General features: G+C 34.5%; 1 protein-coding gene across 1 annotated transcript in view; it reads left to right on the forward strand.

Annotated features, from left to right (window-relative positions):
• LOC114880931 (metabotropic glutamate receptor 8-like) overlaps window positions 1-23,558 on the forward strand; it is a 207,224-nt gene that overhangs the window by 107,937 nt on the left and 75,729 nt on the right. The window contains exons 3-4 of the mRNA XM_046287428.1: window positions 8,568-8,783; window positions 22,856-22,987. Coding sequence (XP_046143384.1) covers window positions 8,568-8,783; window positions 22,856-22,987 — 348 coding nt within the window. The remainder of the gene's footprint in view (window positions 1-8,567; window positions 8,784-22,855; window positions 22,988-23,558) is intronic.

Here is a 23,558-nt window from a genome sequence, read left to right on the forward strand (position 1 = left end):
GACCCTTATCATTTAAAACATTTCAAATTTTTTACATTTCTTCATTTCACAATTACATATTTTTAAAATTTCAGAATTCCAAAATTCTAAAATTTCAAAAGTCCACAGTTCCAAAATTACAAAATTTCAGAATCTCAAAATTCCAGGTTATCAAAATTCCACATTTCTAACATTATAAAATTTTAGATTTCCTAAATTCCAGCCTTTCAAAATCACAAAATTGCAGATCCTAAAAATTTAAAGACTTTTACAATTACAAATGTAAATATTTAAAATCGTTACAATTACAAATATTTGCCGCCGTATCTATAATATTCCAAATTTTTCCTTATGACTTATTAATTACCAAGCTCGCCATACCGCAATCAAATCGTTGCTGACAGCATCATTTGTTCGGGTATTTTTAATTTTGCGTCGCCTCTGAAAAGGTTGAAATGTATTTGGTATACTATTTAATGATCAAATAGGTTTTATTAATAGCTATGGAATATTGGTGCGAATGAAATAGAAATTATTTTATACCTTTTAGCGCATTTTGTTAATGTAGCAAGAGGTTTCATTAATAATTGTTACGCAGTTGTATAAACGAAATATAAATTATTTTACTCTTTTTTGCACATTTCGAAGTCGGTTGTATTTTTTATTAAAAATTATTTTATTTCACACTTTTTAGTGGAACAAGCAGTATTCGTAGGCTGCCGTAAGGTGGTTTACCGTTCTTATTGGTTAATTGCAATAACGATAGATATTAACGATAACAAGTTTCATACATTTTTGCAAGTGGGATCATCGCGGAAATATCTCCTATTAGATGTGAAAGGTTTCATCGCGATCGGTACATTCCTTGCAGCCTAAACGCCGAAAAATATAAATGAAGCATTACGTTTTTTGCGATAAAAGTCATTAGGAATAAAAAGAAATGCAATATATTCTTTTTACTGGACCAAGTGGGAGAAATACTCTACAAGATGCAAAAGGTTTCGTTTCGATTGGTCCATCCATCTCGGAATAATCGGCGAACATAAGAAGAAAAAAAAAAATACACTGATCGAATTAGAGTAACCTCCTCCTTTTTCGAAGTCGGTTAAAAAGTTGCAAATTTCTAAGGGATCTGGCTCAGCCTAGAAGAAGATTCAATTTATGCCAATGTATATAACACCATGCTGTAATATTTCACAAATGCAGTCTCTTTTAAATCATATGACTTGCAAATTAAAGCACTTAGGATGTTGGAATATCTCTATTATACTTGAAGACACGACAAAGTGACAAAGATGAGAGTTGCTTAAAGAGGAAAATATTAGGTTGGGACATACAGAGTGTTCCAGTATTAATAGTACCTCTGAGAATATGGATGATTCTACATGCAGAAATAAGTAGAAAATGTAAAACAAAAATTTTGATACCTAATCCTTTCTTTTTTTATTTAGTGATATATTTATTAAACCAAAATTAATTATGTAGTATTAATCTTGAAACATAAATGAAAATAAGTAATTTTTTGAAGATTTTTTTTTTTATGAGAAAGATAATAGGTATATTTTCAATATTTTCTAATTGTTGGACTTGACGAGCCCCTTCTTGGATTTTTTAGGGTCAATTCACTTACAGTTTTTAATTGAGGATTTATTCTCAAAAATTCATAGTTATTTTAACTATTAAAATAACTGTTGTTATCATTGATCATCTTCTGTATTTATCGATAATATATCAAAACGTATACAAATGTTTAAAGATTGAGCAATTACCAGAATATTTAAAAAAGGAAGGAAGAGGAGGGAGTCAACGTTTGGAGAATGTAACGTTGTTAACATACAAAAGGTATTTAGTTGATGAAAAACGGAGTCAGAAAGCTTTGGATTAGCTGAGAAAGCTGGAACATAACAGAAAGGAGAAGAGGGAAAGGGATGGATTAGGTTAGCAAGTAAAGGTTTAGATAAGTTAATGAGAAAAGGTCAAATTAAATTAACATAAAATTATGAGAATTGTATGTGATGCGTATACATAATAATTATGTGAATGAATTGATCCTTTTCATGGTACTGAGGTTGGGATAAATAAATTATCATTATTGTTTTAAAACGTTAATAAAATAGAAAATATTCAAATCTAAAATAATAATTGAGAAAACATTATGGTAAAAGCACTAAATTAATTTGTATACTTAAAAGCTTTGTTCTTGAAAAAAATTCAATTAGGGCATTTTTTAAAATTGATATCTGTATGAAAATTTGTTTATAGAAAGGAAAATAATTATTTCAACAATTCTTTCGTTAAATCAACAACGAATAAATGTTAGAAATTAATAAATGGAATTATCAATATACATATTGTATATTCACCATAAATCCATCGCTATTTTAATTTATTAATAATAATTGATAATATATTTTAGTGGTACTAATACATAATTAGATTTATTCATCTATCACATTTATTAATTATTCCGAACATGTATCGAGAATTGTACAAAAATATTTATTATTTAAGTGGCTCAAAGTATTACCCTTCTAGTTCAAATGCTGAATTAAATCCTATTGAACATTTATGGGATTAATTAAACCGTAATATTCAATTAATGCCTATAATAACAGTAACAGAATTGCAGCAACGTTTGATAGAAACGTGACAATTTATTAAGCAGGGTTATTATTAAATGTTTCTTGTAATATTGTCTACGTGAAACTATTATTTTTGTTTGCATTAAAAATTTGTTGTATTATTCACATAATTTATAAAAATGTTAATTCTAAATATAATGAGATCCACAAGATCCCACTGAAATTTTCAGAAAACATGCAATTCAAAAAATAAGAAAACAGTACTGTATATTATAGTTTTTATTTTATTTTATTTAAACAGTTGACAAGAAAAGACCCTCAACCCTAAACTTCAACAAACTATGAAACTTTGAAATTATGTAATACTTATGTATGTGTTATGCAATTTTTCTTTACTGCCCAAATTCACTATAGGGAAATAAAATTGAACTCCTGACAATTTGGCTACTTTTCGACTTTGTGTTATAACTTACAAAAAAAAAATGTTTTTAAACAGAAGTTGTTTCTTTTAATGAAAACTATCGTCTGGTAATAGATTTATTAATTATTTGTGTAAGTAGAAAAAGATACACAAAAATATTAATAATTTTTTCTGTAATTTTAATTTTTTACGTAAGATCTTAATTAGTAGTTCAAATAATTATGAAATAATATTTCTAAAAATGTATGTATTTTCGTTTATTACAAATACAAGATTTGTTGTATTGCTGAATTTTGTTCCCTGACAACCAAACCCTTTCTGGATTTTTTATACTACATGATGAGTAAAGTTTTCTTAACACTCACAGAAGTAAGGTAATTTATATTATATGCTTCCGTTTCTTATTACATAGGGGGTGAACATACCAGATTGAAATAAATGAAAAAAGGAGCACCGTTACATATAATTTATTCTTATTAGAACTTTTTATTTTTAACGTAGTTGTCAAACTCTTTTTTTATTTTTTTTGTATAACAGATAATGCAGGGATTGCCATATAAGTCCAATGTCAACTAGTTAACTTCGATTTTAAGCTCACCCGTTATATGAACGGCAGCCGAGTCACGTAGTGGTGTTGACAGAAACAATTGATAAGCGAGGGTCATTTGCTGACATACACTCGGCCACGGACGGATACATACAAGCGAAATTCAATGTAGTAGTGCTCATAGTTTTTCACAAATGTCTAGGAAATTAAGCGAGTCCTACATATAGGTTAGAGGGAAAAAGTTGCTTAAGGGGGTAGACACGGGTAATAGTAGCGCGTTGACTTCACCGACAAAAATGGGCCTATTAATGGGTTTACGGGAATCGGTTATTTGTCCTTATAAGAGAACACATAGGGCTGGGTGAGGGCTCATTCGAAAGAGGAAGGTCCAATGCAGGGGGCTCAACAAATCGTTTTAGTTACAAAACTCTTATAGTTACCTAAAATATACTTGGATTCAGTGGGCGTATTTTCTCGATTTTTTCTCTACTTTGGACACTCATATTATTAGATATCAACACAATCTCGTTAAACCATCGGTTGAGCCCCCTGCATTGGACCTTCCTCTTTCGAATGAGCCCTCACCCAGCCCTATGTGTTCTCTTATCAGGACAAATAACCGATTCCCGTAAATTTTTGCCGGTAATGTCAACGCGCTGCATTACCCGTGTCTACCCCCTTAAATAGAACTTCAAAACGATTAAGTATAATTTATTCGAGAATTCTACATTAAAAGTATTAGGATATGCACAGTATTAAAAAGAATCAATAATTTGTGAGATATTTTTAATTCTTACATGAAATATGAAACAAAAAAATTTTTATAGGAAGGAATAAAACGTTTCGTCTCGGAATCGTTTGTCAGACTCGTCAATGGGGCTGATAACAAACGATCCCTGACCCAAACACCTATCGTACCGCTATTCGCATGCCGGGCGACCCCTTGCAAGAACACTGCACCGACCTCTGGCCGTCACCTAGCGGTCCCTGGCCCGAACTCAAAGCGTCCGGGGAGGCGAAGCCCTCTCCCCTCCACTAAACGCCTACATTTTGAAATTTAAAAATCTTACTTGGATTCTAATATTTAAAAATTTTAAGATTCTCAGATCCTAAAATTCTAAGACTCTAGGATTCTAAGATTCCAAAGTCCCGAGATACCAAGATTCCAAGATTCTAAGAATCCAAGAACTAAGCTTTTAATAATCTTTGACTTTAAAATATTTATAAACATAATTTTGAAATTAATTTGTAAGTGCAATTTAAACATTATGAAATTTAACTAATATCCGATTTGAAGAAGGAACTTCTACAAAATGCAAATTAATTAAAAAATAAAAATTTTTTAAATAGCACTAATTATTGAATTGTTGAATTCTTTCTGCATCTTAATACTCTTTCATACAGAATATTTTGAAAAACCGAATAGTTTGCAGTTTTATTAACGCTGTGACGGCAGACCATGAAGGAAGCACCAATTTTAATTTCATTTTGTATTTCATATTGTTTTCATATTCTAAATTTTACACTGTTCCTTTAAAAATGATTCTTCCAACATTCGAAACTCTTTGGCTTAAGTATGATACATTTAACTTTAAGTTAGTATCGATGTATACGTTTTTTAACTTTCGATCTCAATTTACCCATACTCCACTATTAAAGCGTTAGAAAAAACAAATGGCTTTTGTATACAGGGTGTTCGACAACAGGTGGGAGATTTTTAAAGGGGTCATTCTAGGGATTAAAATAAGACGAAAATCAAGAATGACGAAATAGCGTTTGCGGCTTTGTTTTCCAGTAATTAACGTTTAAAAATTCGAGTAAGAAGCGCCTGAAACCTGCAATCTGCCTAGCACCGACGACTGAATGCTGGGTCGTCAAAGGTGGGTACAGTCGTAATCAAGAATCATTGAAGAGTAGAAACTTACCTCGTGCTATTCTGTTTCTTGGTACTGCAGCATTCGGATTTCTCTTCTTGGTTATGACTGTACTCATCCCTGCTGACCTGACGTTCAGTCGTCGGTGCTGGGCAGATTGCAGGTTTTAGGTGCTTTTTACTCGAATTTTTAAACGTTAATTACTGAAAAACAAAACCGCAAACGCTATTTCGTCATTCTTGATTTTTGTCTTATTTTGATCCCTAGAGTCACCCCTTTAAAAATCTCCCACCTGTTGTCGAATACCCTTTATCTTCCGTTAAAAAAAATACTCATTAAATTAGATGTTCATCAGAATCATTTAGCTTTTATTTATTTCGTAGACATTCAAAGAGACTGATTAAATTGCGGAGTTAACAGCGGAGTTAACTGATTATGAGACATTTCTGCATTTATCATAGAAATTAATATTATTTGTCGACATGAACGTTCCAAAAGTACTTTTTATGGTCCTTTCACTTATTAACCGTATATTTTTCAAGAAATTTTTAAAAGTGCTGAATAAATGAAAGTTTGTTGGAGAAAATTCCAGTGAATGGGATAGAAGTTGATTCTGTAACTCATGCAGTTTTTGCAACGTCATTCATTCAACGCGAAATCATACATACCTTTCCGCTTCACTAACACCGACTGGATCCTTTTTTGAATTGCTCTTGCATTTCAGCTGTTATTGTTTCTCAAATTCTTAGGGAACTGTGGTAAATAATTGAAGCCACGAATTTTAAAATAGTACAAATCTACTGCAATATGTTAGTTCAGCAATGCAGAAAAACATTATGAAACCATGAAAATAGATTTCTTTTTTTAAACGATGTAAGAAACATTGTAGGATTTCGTGTTGGTAAAGGTGTAATTGATGTAACTATTGACGTAAAATTTTAAGATTCGAGAATTTCAATATTGGAAAACTTCAAAGTTCAAAGATTTCAAAATTCCGAGATCCTAAAGTTCTAGAATTCTAAAATTCTAATAATCTAATAATCGAATAATTTAATATCTTAATGTGCTACCGTTCTAAAGTGCTGATATGTATTTTAGTATTTTAATATTCTAACATTCTAATATTCTAATCCTTCAATATTTTAACATTTTAATGTTTTAATGTTCTAATTTTATGATGTCCCATTGTTCTAAAATTCTAATAATCTAATATTCTAATGTTCTAAGATTCTAAGATTCTCTCGTAAAATTTTGTGGAACATAATATTCAATTCAACTAAAAACAAAACCTATCATAATATTCTTATCACGCGAGGTTATGAATAAAAATAATTAAACAATATTAGAATGAATTTAGAATTTAACAATATTAAACACTTGACAGTAGTAATAAAGCTAAGGCACCAGACCGACCTTCCCCAAAAAATCCTAATATAAAAACTACAGTGAGTGTAAAAAGTGTTTGGACACCGTTTAAAACAGAATACTTCATTTAAAATTGGACCAAATGTCTTGAGGTTTTTTGAGAAGTTATATAAATTAATTTACTAAGATATGTGCTATCGTCGTTTTAAAAAATTATAATTTGTTGAAATCGTGAAAGAAAATAGTAAAGGGTAATTTGTCATCTTTTTTTGTGAGCCTATAATTCAATAGATTCAAATAAATTATAGGTATGCTGAAAATTTCATCGAGATCGATCAATGCACATGGAAGTTACAAGTATAGTTATGTTCTTGAACATAACTCAGATAACTGCAAACTCAGATAAAAAAGTTAAAAAATTGCCTTCTACTATTTTCTTTCACGATTTCAACAAATTGTAATTTTTTAAAACGACAAAAGCACGGATCTTAGTAAATTAATTTGTATAACTTCTCAAAAAACCTCAAGTCATTTGGTTCAATTTTAAATGAGATATTCTGATTTAAACGGTGTCCTAACACTTTTTACACTCACTGTATGTATTTATATTTCACAAAATCATTTATATCTGTAATCCAATAAATAAGTCATATCACACAATTGAGATGCACCTCTCCGTTTCTTCATTTCGACCAGTTTTTACAAATAAAAAGCCTATTCTGAAGTCAATTGGATCATATATGTATTCCTCTGTTGTCTTATAGCATTCACTTTACATCACTTGTTAATGTACAATTCAAAAGAGGTACGGTTTGTTGTTGACAGAGAAGAGGAATCACTATAGAGAAACTATTCTGCCTGTTTTCCTTCGACAATTCCTGTGACATCCAACGTCGGTCAAGTTTTTTTACTTTACCGAGTTTCCGTAAACCTAGTACGAGCGTTGTATGACAAACTTGGAGTTTCTGAGGGAGTTCTCGAGTAGTTTGGTAAACACAGATTCCACCAATTGCCGCAAAACTTCACGATCCAACAAATAATCTGATCACCTAAATCTTATTTTTTAAATTTTTTAAATTTTCACATCAATTCCCCTTTATACGTCACAATAAAAATTTTTAAAATAATTTCAAACTGTTTTTGCAGAAACAGACCATTATATCCATTAGTAAAAAAAATTATTAAATCATTAAATAAAAAATAATAAATAATCGTGAATAATTTAAATAAATGATAATTATAATCATAATTTTTAATAATTATCCCCCTTCTCTGTTGTACCTACCGTTATTTTTGATTAAATTATCCTAATTTAGTTGAATTTAGTATTTTAAATTATTTATCATTACAACGCAGGATCTCAAAATTCATATAACTTTTTTTCATATCTTGCACGGTTTTGTAAATATTCACGAAATTTTTTAAAGGGAGTGTTTTCATCTCTGGTATTCTTTTATTAATAGAATAAAAAAATGTTTTCGCTATTAGGGTAGCTGCAAATTTTTAAATTGTCTGAATTAAAAAATTCAGCAATTTGAGCGAAGCAACCATGGCAGTATTATATTTTCTTTCTCTTTAAACGAAGCAACTTTCACCGTTATCAGTTTTTCGTACTGTCTAGAATAATAAAGGTATTCCGATGTTTTGTTTTAAATACGTCATCCTGTACAATTCTAAAACAGTTTCTTCTCTATGGTGATGTTAGAAAAGGCAATTCTGTGAAAGCGCGATTATTATAGTGTTCGAAATCCTTATTATACATGTATTTTATTCATAGATAGTCATATTTTTATTCATAGGTGTCAGGCTCGATCGGTCAATCGCCATGCGGTGCGGTGAAGGAAGAAAAGGGAATGCAACGATTGGAAGCTATGCTGTATGCCCTCGACGAGATCAATTCAGACAATGATTTATTACCAAACACCACTTTGGGTGCTCTTATTCTTGACTCCTGCAGCAGTGATACCTACGCTCTTGATCAGAGCATGGAGTTCGTCAGATCTTATATGAATCAGGTAAGTTTCCTCCTTTTTCGTTTTTTTTACTCTGGACGATCTTTGTCTGCCATGCTGCCAAATTTAGCGATTTTGTAATTCAAAAATTTTAAAGTGAAGAAACAATATTTTCTTATCGTTCTTTTTTAAAAATATTCTTTGCATGATTATACAGAACTGTACAGAACCCCATTGTGCAATATTGTTTTTAGAACCTTGTAAACCGAACGTTTTTATAGAAAAGAATTTTTTCACAATTTTTCCCAAAAAGCACTCTGAATCAGTATACTTCTCCTAGATATAAATATCATAATCATTACGCATTTCTCTCATAATTGTGTCCGAAAAACGTGAATTACTTTTCTGTGTTTCACCTTTACTATGCTTCGATCATCGCTCTGAATGATGCGTATCATAATGAACGTATACACGTTCCATACGAGTATTATCTAGTTCATGAGTCATTATCTGTTCCGTAACAATGTTACGAGCCGGAGGGGGTGGCTGCGCAGCCGGGGCTTTATTTAGGTTATGGTGTTCTTAGTTAACTTAACCAGTGTTAGATAATACTGGGAGCCTAAGGAAATAGACGGGAAGATGAACCTATTATGCAGAGATGAGAAGATGACGAGCGGAAGGAATGTGGGCACGGCTAGCTGGTCGTACAGGGTGATTCTCTCGGCGCGCAACACAATAGCCGCCCCGCACAATGGAACCCTACTATGTTTGCGGGTAAAAAGACCCAGGGGCCATATCGCCGGACCCAAAACTGCTCTGTGTGTTTATGGCTGAGACGAAGACAAGAAACGGAATAGCAGGGGTTCCATTGTGCGGCACGGCTATTGTGTTGCGCGCCGAGAGAATCACCCTGTATTTGGTAAGTCATACCTCACGCACACGCATTCTAGTTATTGGCCGAATCGGTCACATACTAATCGCATCGCCTGATAAAGAAGGAAAATGAGACTTCGTGACAAAGGGAGATGGTACGAAGTCAGCGTTGCGAGGATCAAACGTGGAGACAGGGCGGAACGTGCGAAGTGCCCTTCTGCCGTCCCGCTAGTCATCTTTCTATCTCTGCACAGTACGTATGGTTAACGTAAGGAGCTCCAGGAAACGGTAGACAGTAAATATTCAAATATGTTAATAGCTGAATATTCGAATTTTTCTTACAGCCCTAACACATATACATTGTCTCACTGTTTAACGAAAGATTTATGATTTCATTTGTCGATGAAAAAACGATATCGGGCTGTGATACTGCGGCGACCTGTGTGTAGAAATATCATGCATGGAAATTCTTGTTTTAAAAGAAATTGCTCAGTCGGCAATGTATTGTAGAGTGGCAATATAGAAAGAGTTTACTGTTATAGTTCCAACAACTTTGATAATTTAAAAAAATTCCTTTCTACGTGATACATTAATTTCTTTGTTGATAGAAAACTTCCAGTTTAAATTTTAATATTGGTCTAAAGATGTAATAATATCTATAGCTAATTATTGTGCTTCATATTTTATAACAGAGGTAATCATTTTTTTCTTATGTTTTCATAATTCTTCCATTTATACTTTTATTTATTGGTTATTGTTTCTATTGTAAATTCTTTTAATTAAATTATTAAATTTATTATTTATTTTTAAAAAGGACCATCAAAGGGCTGAAACATTATGTTACACTACAAAATGTGTCTAATTATTTATACTCGTGCTATTTAAAAAATATTTTTCTCCGATTAATTTTAAATAAACTTATTAAAATAAACAATTAATACTGATCGAATCTGATTGAACTGTTTTCCCGTTGAGTAATCGTTGAAAATTACGTTGTTTCTAAAATTATGAGATCCATTAATCTTAAATGTGCTTCCTTGGAAGTAGATTAATCCTTGCCTATCAAACGTCGAAGCTCTGCTTTAAACAACAGGCTGTCGTTTATCATCTCTTTTATTTACTGCAAGACTTTCGTATCTTGTATTAAATTATTAAATAATAATAGAGTTATTCTTAATTTACTTGTTGAATAAAAAAGCAATCGTAGTTTTAGTGAAATATAAATGTAAGTGATCTTTTACTTGTGAAAAAAAAGACTGAATAATATCATGAATAATATTAACCGGCTATTATTATTATAATCAGTCGGTCCCAAAATACTCTATAAAATTAGTTAAAAATAATTCGCCTATTATAGGCAGACTACTGCTGTTATAATTAGGGAGAAATGATAAGAACTTTAAGTAAATTCGTACCAAATGGACGTTTTCCTTGAAATTCATTTTTAATCTTTGAACAGTGAAGTCTGGATCAATCGAGATCCAGACTTACAAAATATATGTATACAAGGATATTACCCTAAAGTTAAATGTACAATTTTTAAACGAAAGAGTTGCATATATTGGAAAAATAATTTTCAAAGGAACAGTGTATTTAGGAAATTAAATTACAGCGGGGTGTTTCTTTACGATTCGCTGTTCGAGGGCTAACCAAAGTATACTTTTATTAGAGGTACGCACAGTGCCTGCGTCGGGGGCGGGGGGGGGGGGGGGGGGGGGGACGTCTAGGGCGCTAGATCTGTAGGGGGTGCCGCAGCCCAGTGTCCCTAGTATGCAAATATACCGGTATTTTCTCATTGTCTCTTCTCTCTATCTACATCTCATATGTAATATTACATATATGCTATATATGCTGCGGCATTTATGTCTACATCTTCCCTGACGCGTTTTCTACCTATATACATATATTTTAATGGGCGCTACGATAATCTTGCCCAGGGCGCCAATATTGCTAAAACTGGCACTGGGTGCGCAATAACCCGACAATATCTAGCCGGGTCAGGTCGGGTTCTTGAAAGCATAAATGTGGAAGATCTCGAAAATTTCGATGGGGTTGGGAAATGTTATGAGTTATAATAGACTCCCGTTATATTGCCACGTGAGCGATTTGATTTTCGTACAGATTTTCAAGCATGCTAGTGCTACGCTTCCACCATCATAGCGTACGAAAATAATGATTTTATCTACCTTTTCCTATCAACTGAACAATTCTCCGCCCTACCGCGTCGTTCATGGCAATGTAACAGGAGTAAAATTTTAGGATTTCAGAATTTTTTAATTTTAGATATCTGAAATTCTTAAGATTTGTAATTTTTATGTGTAGAAAAACTAACGATTTGGAATTACGAAATTTTAGAATCTTAATATTTTTAAACGGTGATAATCCATTATTTTAGTCAGTCCAGATTTTTAAGGGGGCCAGGCCCACCATGGCCTCTACCTAGTTTCGCCAATGATTACATTAATTATGCAAAGTATGAATTTAAAAGCCTTCACTCAAAAGTTAGTTAATCATATCCAATACCTAATTACAGTTTTAGTATACAACAGTGTCTCAGCTTAAGTGTTATAATTACCGTTATTCCGTAACTATTAATGATACAAAAAATTGTTGATATGGACATTGCATGGTAAAATGGGGCCAATGTTTTGGCCGAAGTGAAAAATCTTTTGCATTATTAGTTTAAGAGATATGGTGGTCAAGTTATGTTTTTTAAATGGAACTATATATTTTTTTTCAGATTATGTAATAGTGCTTCTCAAGACGAATTCATTAAGCTTTAATGTATACGCTCGTTTTTAATTAGTTTTCAAGATATAACGTTTACAAATTTCCCGATTTTCAGTAGATACGTCTCGGTTTGAGTAGCAAGTCGCAAAATCGGCCCTATTGTTGCGGTAAGTTCTACAGCGGTTATTCTTTGGGTCTGCCGTTCCTAGCGTAGACCCCCACTATGGCACTTACCGCAACAATAGGGCCGCTTTTACGACTTGCCACTCAAGCCGAGACGTATCTACTGAAAATCGGGAAATTTGTAAACGTTATATCTTGAAAACTAATTGAAATCGAGTGTATACATTTGTAGGCGTTTTGTGGAAGGGAGAGAGTTTCGATTTCTCGGACGCCTTGAGTTCGGGCCGGGGAGCGCTAGATGGCGGCGAGATTGAACGGAGCCTCTCGCAAGCGCTCGCCCGAATGCCGTTCCGATATATATAAATTCCGAATAGAGGTACGATATGTGTCTGGGGCAGGGATCGTCTGTTGTCAGCCCCACTGACGAGTCTGACAGACGATCTCAAGACGAAAACGCCTTTTTCTCTCCTACGCCGGGTATCCACCGGTATGAAACGCCCGTATCGTATCACCGTTCCGAACCCTTTTGAATAGGCAGGCGTTGCCTCGTTGCATGCCACGGCGTGACACGGCTCGGACAATAGTTCTTCGTTTCTTGAAATAAACTCCTATAGGCGAGAAGTTTCGATTTGCTGCATGCTGTTTCTTTAGTGTAATTATCCAGACCATATCGTGTTTGGTATCATTTTAATCAGAAAAACGTTACAAATATCTTGGTAACAGTTTTATAAGAAAAAAATGAAAAATAACAAAGTTCAGTCGTTGCATTAGTATTATCTCACTGATATATCCGATTCCAGGTCATATTATCTCGTGCCTCAAGTGTCATGTTTCCACTTGACATAGCATTTCGGGCCTTCGCCTGGGTATGTTGTTTTTACGTTTCAAGTGGTTTCCGAACCTATGCTTTGAATGGCAAGAAACCGACAATTTTCGGATCGGCCCGTTCCTTCACTTCCGTACACAGCCCAATAGAACTTTCGATACTCGGCAACGGAAAAATCTCTGGAAAATTAACATTGTCCTTTTTCAATAATCATACAGGTGATTATTAACATTGCTCTTTTATGATAATTGATCTGTTTAAATATATTTAGACGATAAAATTTATCTAAATTAAATTAGATTAAGTTCATAAATAATTTCATTGATTTTGAAATGAATCCAATAATATTGCAAGATTTCAAATAAATTGAAACCCAAGTGACGGCACGAAACGCTATGTCAAGTGCAAACGCATGAACCTTTCCTTCGATGGAACGGCAAAGAATCGACAAATTTTTCGGATGGGTCCGTTGCCTCCGTTCCTTCGGAACGGCACACAGCAAAACGAAACTCCTCGCCTGTAGTGGCCCAGTCCTATTGCCTAACCGTTTCTATCAAGAAACGAAGAAATGTTGTCCGAGCCGCAGCACGCCGTTGCATGCAACGAGGCAACGCCTGCCTATTCAAAAGGGTTCGGAACGGTGATACGATACGGGCGTTTGATACCGGTGGATACCCGGCTTTACATGATCTGAAAAAAATATATGGTAGTTCCAATTAAAAAACAAAACTTGACCATCCTAATCTCTTAAACTAATAATGCAACAGATTTTTCTCTTCAGCCAAAACATAGGCCCCCTTTTGCCGTATAATTTCCATATCAACAATTTTTTGTATCATTAATAGTCACGGAATAACGGAATTATAACACTTAAGCTGAGACACCCTGTATAGCTACACGTAAGGTTTCTCTAATTGATAGGAAACTTAATAATAAATGTCCCGAGGGTTTTTAAGCGGTAATGTACAAAGTGCTGTTATGAGTGCACTCCAGCATACGTACGTAGTTAATCATTGAATAAAAATGTTATTGTACAGGACGGTATGTACTTATGTACTTTTAACGTCAACAACAGTTGTGTAATGTCTCAGAAAGTTACTGAACTTTGTTATGGAGGGTATACTTTATTGACGGCAATGCTACGGAAGGAAAGCGAGTAACTCTCATCAAAGTGGGTTAACGCGGCGAGCGGTAACATTTCACTTTGTTCATGATAGTGTAAACAATAGCTTTTTTGAAATTTACGAATATATTAGAGTCATTATTGAATTCTTTTATTCATACAATAATTCATCGTATGAATAAGTGGATCTTCCTTTTGAGACGAGCCAAGTCCTTTAGTTTTATTAACAATATCAAATGCTTAAGAATGTTTAATTCTAATTTGATTCTCTAATATTACTTCATTTTCTTCATTCACAATTTTACGCAACGAAGACACAACCGTATATTTTGTTTTTAGTTGCATTGCATACTTATTGCTTTTCGAGCGATGTTTCTGTCAGAATAAGATTTTAAGAAGTTAGAATGTATTTTGGAATTTAAAGATATTGGAACTTTAGAATTTTAGGATTTTGAAATTTTAGAATTTTAAAATCGCAGCCGGTTAGAGTTTTCGTAATTTGGAGTTTCGGAAGTTTAAAATTTCAGGATTTTTGACTTTTAAAATCTTACAATTAGAATCTCAGAATTTTAAAATAGTGAGGAGACTAGTCCGTAGTTTTTTATGTTAGGGTAGGTGGATACAACCGAATATCCACTGAAACTGTGGGTAAAAATAAATACATATACAATATCTCTAAGAAATAAGTAGTACATACGTATAGAACGAAGAATAAATCTTTTTATTCTCTTAAATATTTTTCTAAACATTAGTTTATTTCGAAATGATTGCATTAACAGTGCAGCTATTAGCAGTCATACATCTCAAAGAATAGATTGTACGTAGTAAATAATTATTACATACCACTGCATACATTATACTGCATATTTATACAGCATGAGTCAGATAATTTGTTGTAAATTATTATCTCAGAAACTGTGGCTGCTACGGCTTAATTTTTTTTTAAATTAAATGGTGCTAGATGTCTGATTGTTTAGAGCCTTGGTGGCGAACCTAGGGCACGCCTGCCAGAAATGGCACGTATAACAATTTAGCTAGCACGTGTAATAGTTATACATATACATATGTATAAAAAAGAATTATTATTTATCGACTGTCGAACTACTTAGATAGTCGATAAATAATATTTGGAAATTTTTAGCACGCACACGTAAAAAGGATCGCCACCACTGGTTTAGTGTATAAAAAATTTGTATAAAATGGCTACTATGGGGTCAGAATAAACAGACGTCGTCTTTTTTACATGGAATGCTATATTATTTATATAGCTTTTATAAAACTGAATAACATTTACTTGAACCATTTTTTGATATTCTTCGTAGTTAACAATTTATGGCAAAGGAAATATGGAAGAAGCGAATATGCGGAGGCGTTCAAAGAGAACTAAAACAATCGTATTTAAAATTCTTTTGATTAAATATTAAAAATGACGACTCTTTACTTGTAAACATGTATTTATTCTTTTTTTAATATTGGGATTCTTATATTAAGTCTACTGGAAAATTCTTTTCGTTTTTGAATTAAAAGAATATAATACATTTTCAATACATTTATTAATATTTACTGAACAGTATAATTTCCGTCGTTATTAATGACCTCTTCTCAGCATGATGGTAATTTGTGGATACAAGTTCTGTAGAATGACTTATCTTTGGAAACTTGAGATGAGATTATCGGATAGAACTTTCCGGTAGACCTAATAATATTGTATAGCGGTCAACATTATTGCAGGTACCGACTTACAAGCATTTTGCATTTGATTTTTTCTTGTGGGGGTATTTGAAGCATAAAGTAATGGAAACTCTACCTACCACAAAAGAAAATATGAAAACTCGAATACAAAATGCTTGTCAGTCGGTAAATGCAACAATACAGTCTGATACACATCATACCATTATGAAAAGAATAAATACATGTTTACAAGTAAATAGTCGTCATTTTCAATATTTAATCAAATAAATTTTAAATGTGTTTTTATTCTCCTTCAATGCCTCTGCGTATTTGCTCCTTAAATATTTCCTTTGCCATGAATCGATATCTATGAATAATATCAGAAAATAGTTCAAGTAAATATTATTCAGTTTGATAAAAGTTATGTAAATAAAAGAGACTAGCATAACATTCCACTTAAAAAAGACGACGTCAGTTTATTCTGTTACCATAGTAACCATCTTATAACAATTTTTTATACACCACACAATCAGGAACTTCGTAGCATTTAATTTAAAAAAATAAAAATTAGATCGATTACTGCTACAGTTTCTAAGATAATAGTTTGTAATGCTTTATCTGACTCACCCTGTATATGTATTTCAAGTATTTCTTCACAGTGAAAATAAAAGTGTACCAGTTAAAGCGTACCAGGTGTATAAATTCGTTCATAGGAGCGCGGAAAAATATTGGGCAAATATTTAGAATAAGGGAGCCACCTCCGATTTCGATCACCTTGAAATATGTTGTCAAGAGCGTTATTCTGAGCAACTTTTTCCTATACATATGATAGTCGGACTCTTTTAGTTTTCGAGATATTTGAGAAAACAGTTATCTTAAGGCTACATAAATTTTCGACATCATTTTGCGTTCAATAGTGTAACGTCCCAGCGGTTTCCCAATGTAAAAATCAGTCGTAAAATTAAAATAAGTCGATAAACGTTTAGACGGTAAAACAGATCATCGATAAATTATCGACGTACGACCGCGTGTGCGCCAGCAACCCCGATGATCTCGCGGTGGGGTGAAGTCCCAGAGTAGGGAGGCCGCGTAAATTAAGGAGTAGGGATGCTCGACCGTCACGTGATGGGAAAATTCCAGCTACCCCAAGAATTCTATATTGAAAAAAAAGCGCTAAGTCAGCAAAGTCTGAGTATAAATAGAGGCGTGCAGCGCGAAGAAAAGTCAGTTTGGTTAGGCTTCCCTCAACAATCGATTTCTTTCTGACCAATACCTTCCAAAACTTGACGTGTCAGGTGTCTGAAGATCTAAGTTCCGACCACAGACCCATTCTTCTTCTACCAAATCTTAACACGCGGCTAGCAACCTCCCTCCCGGTTACGGATTGGGAAGCATACCAGAACTTAACAGGTAATTTTCGGATTAAATCCAATCTAAAAACAGCAGATGAAATCAATTCTGCCATTAGTCACCTCCAACGGACCTTGAGAACAGCGTTCTACAAGGCCACTCATTTTGTTGTCATGCCTGAGCGCCTCATCCTGCCTGACCAAAGATTAAAAGACTTGACCAGATTAAGGAATGTTGCCAGGAGACGCTGGCAGCGTTCTGGCAACCCACTCTTCAAGGACTTCTATCTCCAGCTTACCAGGAGTGTAAAGAGAAGGGTTATTTATCTCAAGTGGAAATTCTTACAGAATCAAATCCAGCAGGCTAAACTGAACGACCATACCTTTTGGCCGGTGTTTAGGAGGATTGCAAAAAAACCTTTTAAGATCCCACCCTTAAAAGACGATCTGGGTAACTTTCACTCTGACAATACTGTTCGGGCCACGCTTGTTGCTGACCAGTTTTCTGGTGTCTTCGACCAGGCATACCGCGCTTCCTCTAGGCTTCAAACTCTTGTTAACGATGAGGTTCGTGGCTTCCACCTAAGAGAGCATTCTTCTCCCTCTCCTTGTCACCAGATTCTGACCCTTTTCTCTCCTGATAGTATCCATCTCCTGATTAGGAAATTACAACTGCGTAAGGCCAGCGGATGGGACAGAATCTCTCCTGAGCTTCTTAAATATGCCTCCAAGAAAGTGTCAATCCAGCTTTATTACATTTTTAGGTCCTCAATCATCCTTTCTTATTTTCCCCTTGCTTGGAAAATTGCAAAGGTCATTCCTGTTCCGAAACCGGGTAAGGACCACAAATTGGCTGTAAACTATCGACCAATTAGTCTTCTGCCGATAATGGCCAAATTATTCGAGAGAGTGCTGTATTCCATCTTGAAAAAACATATTTCTGATAACAACATTTTGATTGATCAACAGTTTGGGTTTCGTGCTGGACATTCCACTACACAACAGCTGGTTCGTACAGCCCAATTCCATACCCATCACGTTAACACCAATCGGTATTCTGCTATGGTTCTTCTGGATCTAAATAAGGCCTTCGATTCTGTTTGGCATAATGGTCTAATCTTCAAGATGATTAAATTGGGCTTTCATCCAGCGTTGATCAAGTTTGTTCATTTCTATTTGGAAAACAGATTCTTCTTCGTCCAGATTGGTAGTGGTAGGTCGTCTCTGAGGTTGATCATGGCGGGTGTTCCGCAGGGATCTGTGCTGGGCCCACTACTATTTCTTATTTTTATCAATGACATCCCTCATTCACCCTCAACCTCGTTGGCTTTGTTCGCCGATGATACGGCTATCCTGGGTGCTTCCTTTAGCCCTTATCGTCTTGCCAAACTCCTGCAGGAGCACCTGGATATACTTGCAGGGTTTTTCGCCGATTGGAAAATGAAACTTAACAGTTCTAAGACTCAGTTGATTATGTTTTCGCGCAAGCGAAAACACCTCAAAAGTGTGATACCTCCATTGTTCCTCGAGGGCGAGGTGATTCACTGGACGAAGCAAGTCAAATACCTGGGAGTTGTTTTTGATTCCCAACTGAGATGGGGCCCTGCAATCCTGGACCGTCGCAAAAAAGCCATTGCGGCTGTTGGAGCTTCTACAATACTGATTGGACCTCGGTCCAGGTTGCCTGTCAATCTTAAAATCCTACTTTACAAGGTGTGCATTCGCCCTGTGTTGACTTACGGTGTTCATCTATGGCATGGGGCCGCTAGGACCCACCTATTGTCTCTCCAGAGAGTTCAGAATAGGGCCCTGAAACTTATTTACGATTTGCCCCCGGAGCACTCTACTTACGATATACATCACAGATCTAACCTTCCGATGCTCGCTACAGTCTCCCAATCGTTACTTGCCAATTACAACCCACATGATCATCCGAATCCGCTTATCAGAGGAACCCTGGGTTTCCAAAGACATCTCTTGCCGTACGACCCCAAGGTACCCTTTCCAATTGATGTTCCTATTCCTCCTCCTCCTCTGCCTCCTCCCCTGCCTGTTCCGGGTGCCCCGTTTCAGGCGAGGGGTTTTTGGCGGTTAGCCGATCAGCTATTGGGGCCCGCGCCGGGGAATGGTACTTCCCCGCCCGGTACGCCGGGTGGATCCTTGGAGTAGTAAATTATCTGCCTTGTTCGCTGCTTATGACTCTGCTGGTGAGTCATAACCATGTGATTGTTTTTCTGCTGATGGGGATACTCATGAACAATAGATCCTAATAATGATATGCTGATTGCCAGCATCCTTGCTAACAGGTTTTTGAAAATTTTTTCCTGTATTGCTACGCCTGCTGATGCCTGTAACGGCTCCAAATCATTAATGCTTCCGTTCTTCTTTCTTCTGGGTGTAGAGGAGTACTACTCCTAGGAAACCCATTAATTATCTTCTGCCAAAAACGCAGGCCTGGCCTGTAATTTAAAAAAAAAAAAAAAAAAAAAAAAAAAAAAAAAAAAAAAAAAAAAGAAGAAAAGTCAGTTTGGTTTCGACCACTCAGCTCGACTTCGACTTAGGTCGAGTGCAGCTACCACTCTAACATTAGAGGTAAAGCTACGGCTGCTCAGCGCTGAACCACTTAGGTAGGAATACAGCGACAGAGTAGCCGATGCTAAACTAAATTCCTTTCAGTGACAAGTATAAATACTACGGATTTGCAGACAAACTACTCATGGTGCGCAACGTGTTAACCAGGTGTTTTTGCTAAGCCATACTCAAGTATAAAGAGCTAGCGAGGAGCGGAGCTCCTTGAAACGGCCTGTATTTAACACAGCTCTGGCCAGTCCAGAAACCGATTGCGACCTGTAGTTAAAGTCTGCTCATATCTGAAAGCACCGTACAAGTTGCTTTTTGATAATAATTTCCAGTACTTAGCGTAGTTGGTCATTATTTAGAGTGTTGGCTGTACCTATAGTCAGCTCCGCGCTATTATCAATTATTATTAATTATCATTTATTACTAATTACTAATCATTAATTTCTATTTTCGTATATTAACTACTAATTATATATTTCTCACTGTATTCCCAATCTAGGGCGGATTTCATTATAATTTCTTATTGTATTCTTATTCTAGCCGCACCTATTGTTATACTAGCGATTTTGTTTTATATTATATTTCAATTAATATTCACTTACCTATTATTCTTGAATAAACAAACTACCATTAGTTCTGGCACATTAGTGTTTGGATTTCACTCCTTAACCGCTCACCACACGAACCTATAATCCCTAACACATAGAATACGAGTCGCCTTCTAAGGGAACCGCTCTCCCTACAAGTCGGTGCAGTGACGTACTCACTCTGGGTCGTTACAATAGAGTGCCTTGTGTGTATATATAAATATGTATATCTTGTTTATGTTTATTACTAAAGTCGTTGACTCAATGTCCGAAGTTATCAGTGAACTTGACAGTTAGCAATTGACTGTATTAAGCTTATACCGACATACTGAGGAAAAAGTCCGGGACCGGTGAAATATCTCGAATACAACGCATTTTAGGAAAAAATATTTCATACATAAGTTGTAGGGTTTTAATAGATGCATCAAACGGTGGTACGTATTTGACCTTGAGCGTAAGGATAGAGGAGCCATCAAGGTCAAGTTATAATTTTAAATGGAAACCCCCACTTTTTATTTAATATTCTTGTAGCTGACATCGAAAGCTTTACAAAACACTTCCATGAGCTTCTTTCAGTTGAGTACTTTTCGAGATATGAGTCGATAAAGTTCAAGTACCGTCGGCATTAGCAGTAGCCAAGGTGTACTGCGTGGAGGTTATCAAGCAGTAGAAGGGAGGCAATTCGAATATCTGCTATAATGATTACCAAATACGTGCACATGCACACACACAATGAGGTATCAACCCGACCGTGCAACCTCGACGGCTATAAGAATATTAAATTAAAAGTGGGGGTTTCCATTTAAAATTTTTAACTTGATCTTGATAGCTCCTCTATACTTACGCTCAAGGTCAAATACGTACCACCGTTTGATGCATCTATTAAAACCCTACAATTTATGTACGAAATATTTTTTCCTAAAATATCTTGTTTTCGAGATATTTCACCGGTTCCGGACTTTTTCCTCACCCTGTATACTATCCGTTCATTAATCCCCACATTTGTTTTCGAAGTACTTAAGTCCGTCCCAAAGGGGTTTGGGATTATTGTCGCCGTGGGGGCGGAAGGGTTTGGAGGGCGAAGCCCCCCAAAACAATACAGGAGATCCTAGTTGCAATTTATTCACTCTTGAAAATATTAACAGTAAAGCGCGTTATTCTTTCAAATATCTCGAAAACTAAAAGAATTCGACTGTTATATGTATAGGAAAAAATTGTTCAGAATGACAACCTTGACAACATATTTCAAGGTGATCGAAATCGGAGGTGGCTCCCTTATTCTAAATATTTACCCTTTATTGTAGTAATTATAAAAGTTAAACAGTGAAGCAATAGTTTCTAGGTAGCGGTTGAAACTTCGTTTACATACGGTGTGTTTTATTCAATATGCTTCTAGTTTGTGTTCATCAATTTGTCTGAGTTAACTCATAGCTGTTGTATTGTTAACAAGTTGTCGAAATGCCACGTCAGAGGAATGTTCAATTACGTGAAGCAATTACTCGTGTATCAAATAAAGGAGAACCGTCTAGAGAAATTCCTGCGACATTGGACGTCGGCTAATCGAATGTTAACAATCTGTTACAAAAATACAGTTAAATACTAGTTAAGATCTGATCGATCTCCAAAGAAATGACTATCTATAAAAAACTTGTAGAAAAAGCATTCCTCATCCGATTTCGACGATTTTTGAATATGTTGTAAAATTCGACATTTTAAGCAGCTTTTTTCCTCTAACTTATATGTCGGACTCGCTTAGTATCCCAAAGTCCCTCATCATTATAATAATCCCAAAATTCTAAAATTCCGAAATTCCAAAATTCTAAATTTCTAAAATTCTAAATTTCTAAAATTCCGAAATTCTAAAATTCCAAAGTCCCAAGTGTCCAAAATTTAAAAATTCTAAAATCCTGTCACAAAATCTTGCTTTAATATAAGTAACTTTACCTGAAATTTACTAAAACTTCTTGAAACAAGAATATAAAAATTCACGCAATAAATGTTTAAATTAGCTTGGTGATGAGGTAGAAAAGCAGTTCTTGAATTGTACTTTAAAATAAATGAACACATAATAAAAAATATTTAACACTATTTTCTATGCTGGTGCTGATTTTTTACGCTCCCTTGTAACTATTTCTGATCATTTATTGCTTGAAATACGTTCTGAAATATCAATCGGAATATTCAAAAGGATTATATAAGCAAATGCGAGGAACAAACGAAATACATACGATTGCATGTACAATACATGTGATCTTTCTTTTATTCATTTTCAGGATATAACAGAATATAAGTGTGAAAACGACAAACCACCGCTATACGTGCCCCACAAACCCGTGACTGGTGTTATAGGAGCTTCCTTCAGCGTAGTCTCCATTATGGTTGCAAATATTCTAAGGCTCTTCAAGGTTAGTAACTTCAATTTCTCCTTCTATTTAAAATAAAAAGTACTATTTTATTTGAAATAAGAAAACAGAGTATTGCATTTCATGGATTAGATCATCCTTTGTTATTTTATGATTTCAATTTTAATTTTGGAAATTGTTTTTCTAACAAAATAAAATTGCAACGTTTGCATAATAAACATCGTCTTGTTTCTAACAATAAGAAAGACAAAAAAACCTAATCGTAATAATAATGATTAGAAACCAATTCTTATAATTTAAAAATTATTACATTCTAATGTAGATTTTTTATGATTACATACATGAACTAAGTCACGAATAATTTGTACTCTGTTCATTTTTAACCTTAAACAATTTACACTTCTTTAATTCCACTTTACATGGAGGCTGCAATGAATAAGCTAAGTGTGATTTAATATCTGGTGATACATATACACCTATTCACGAAATTGAGCGTACACCCTTCAAGCCAAACTACCTCTTTTAAAATTGATTATATTTTTTAAATCGGATTACCTGTATAAAATATCAAAATCCTTGAATTTCAAAGTTCTAAAATTGCAAAATTTCAAAT

Source organism: Osmia bicornis, chromosome 10, assembly GCF_907164935.1.
Source record: "Osmia bicornis bicornis chromosome 10, iOsmBic2.1, whole genome shotgun sequence".
Classification (NCBI taxonomy): domain Eukaryota; kingdom Metazoa; phylum Arthropoda; class Insecta; order Hymenoptera; family Megachilidae; genus Osmia; species Osmia bicornis.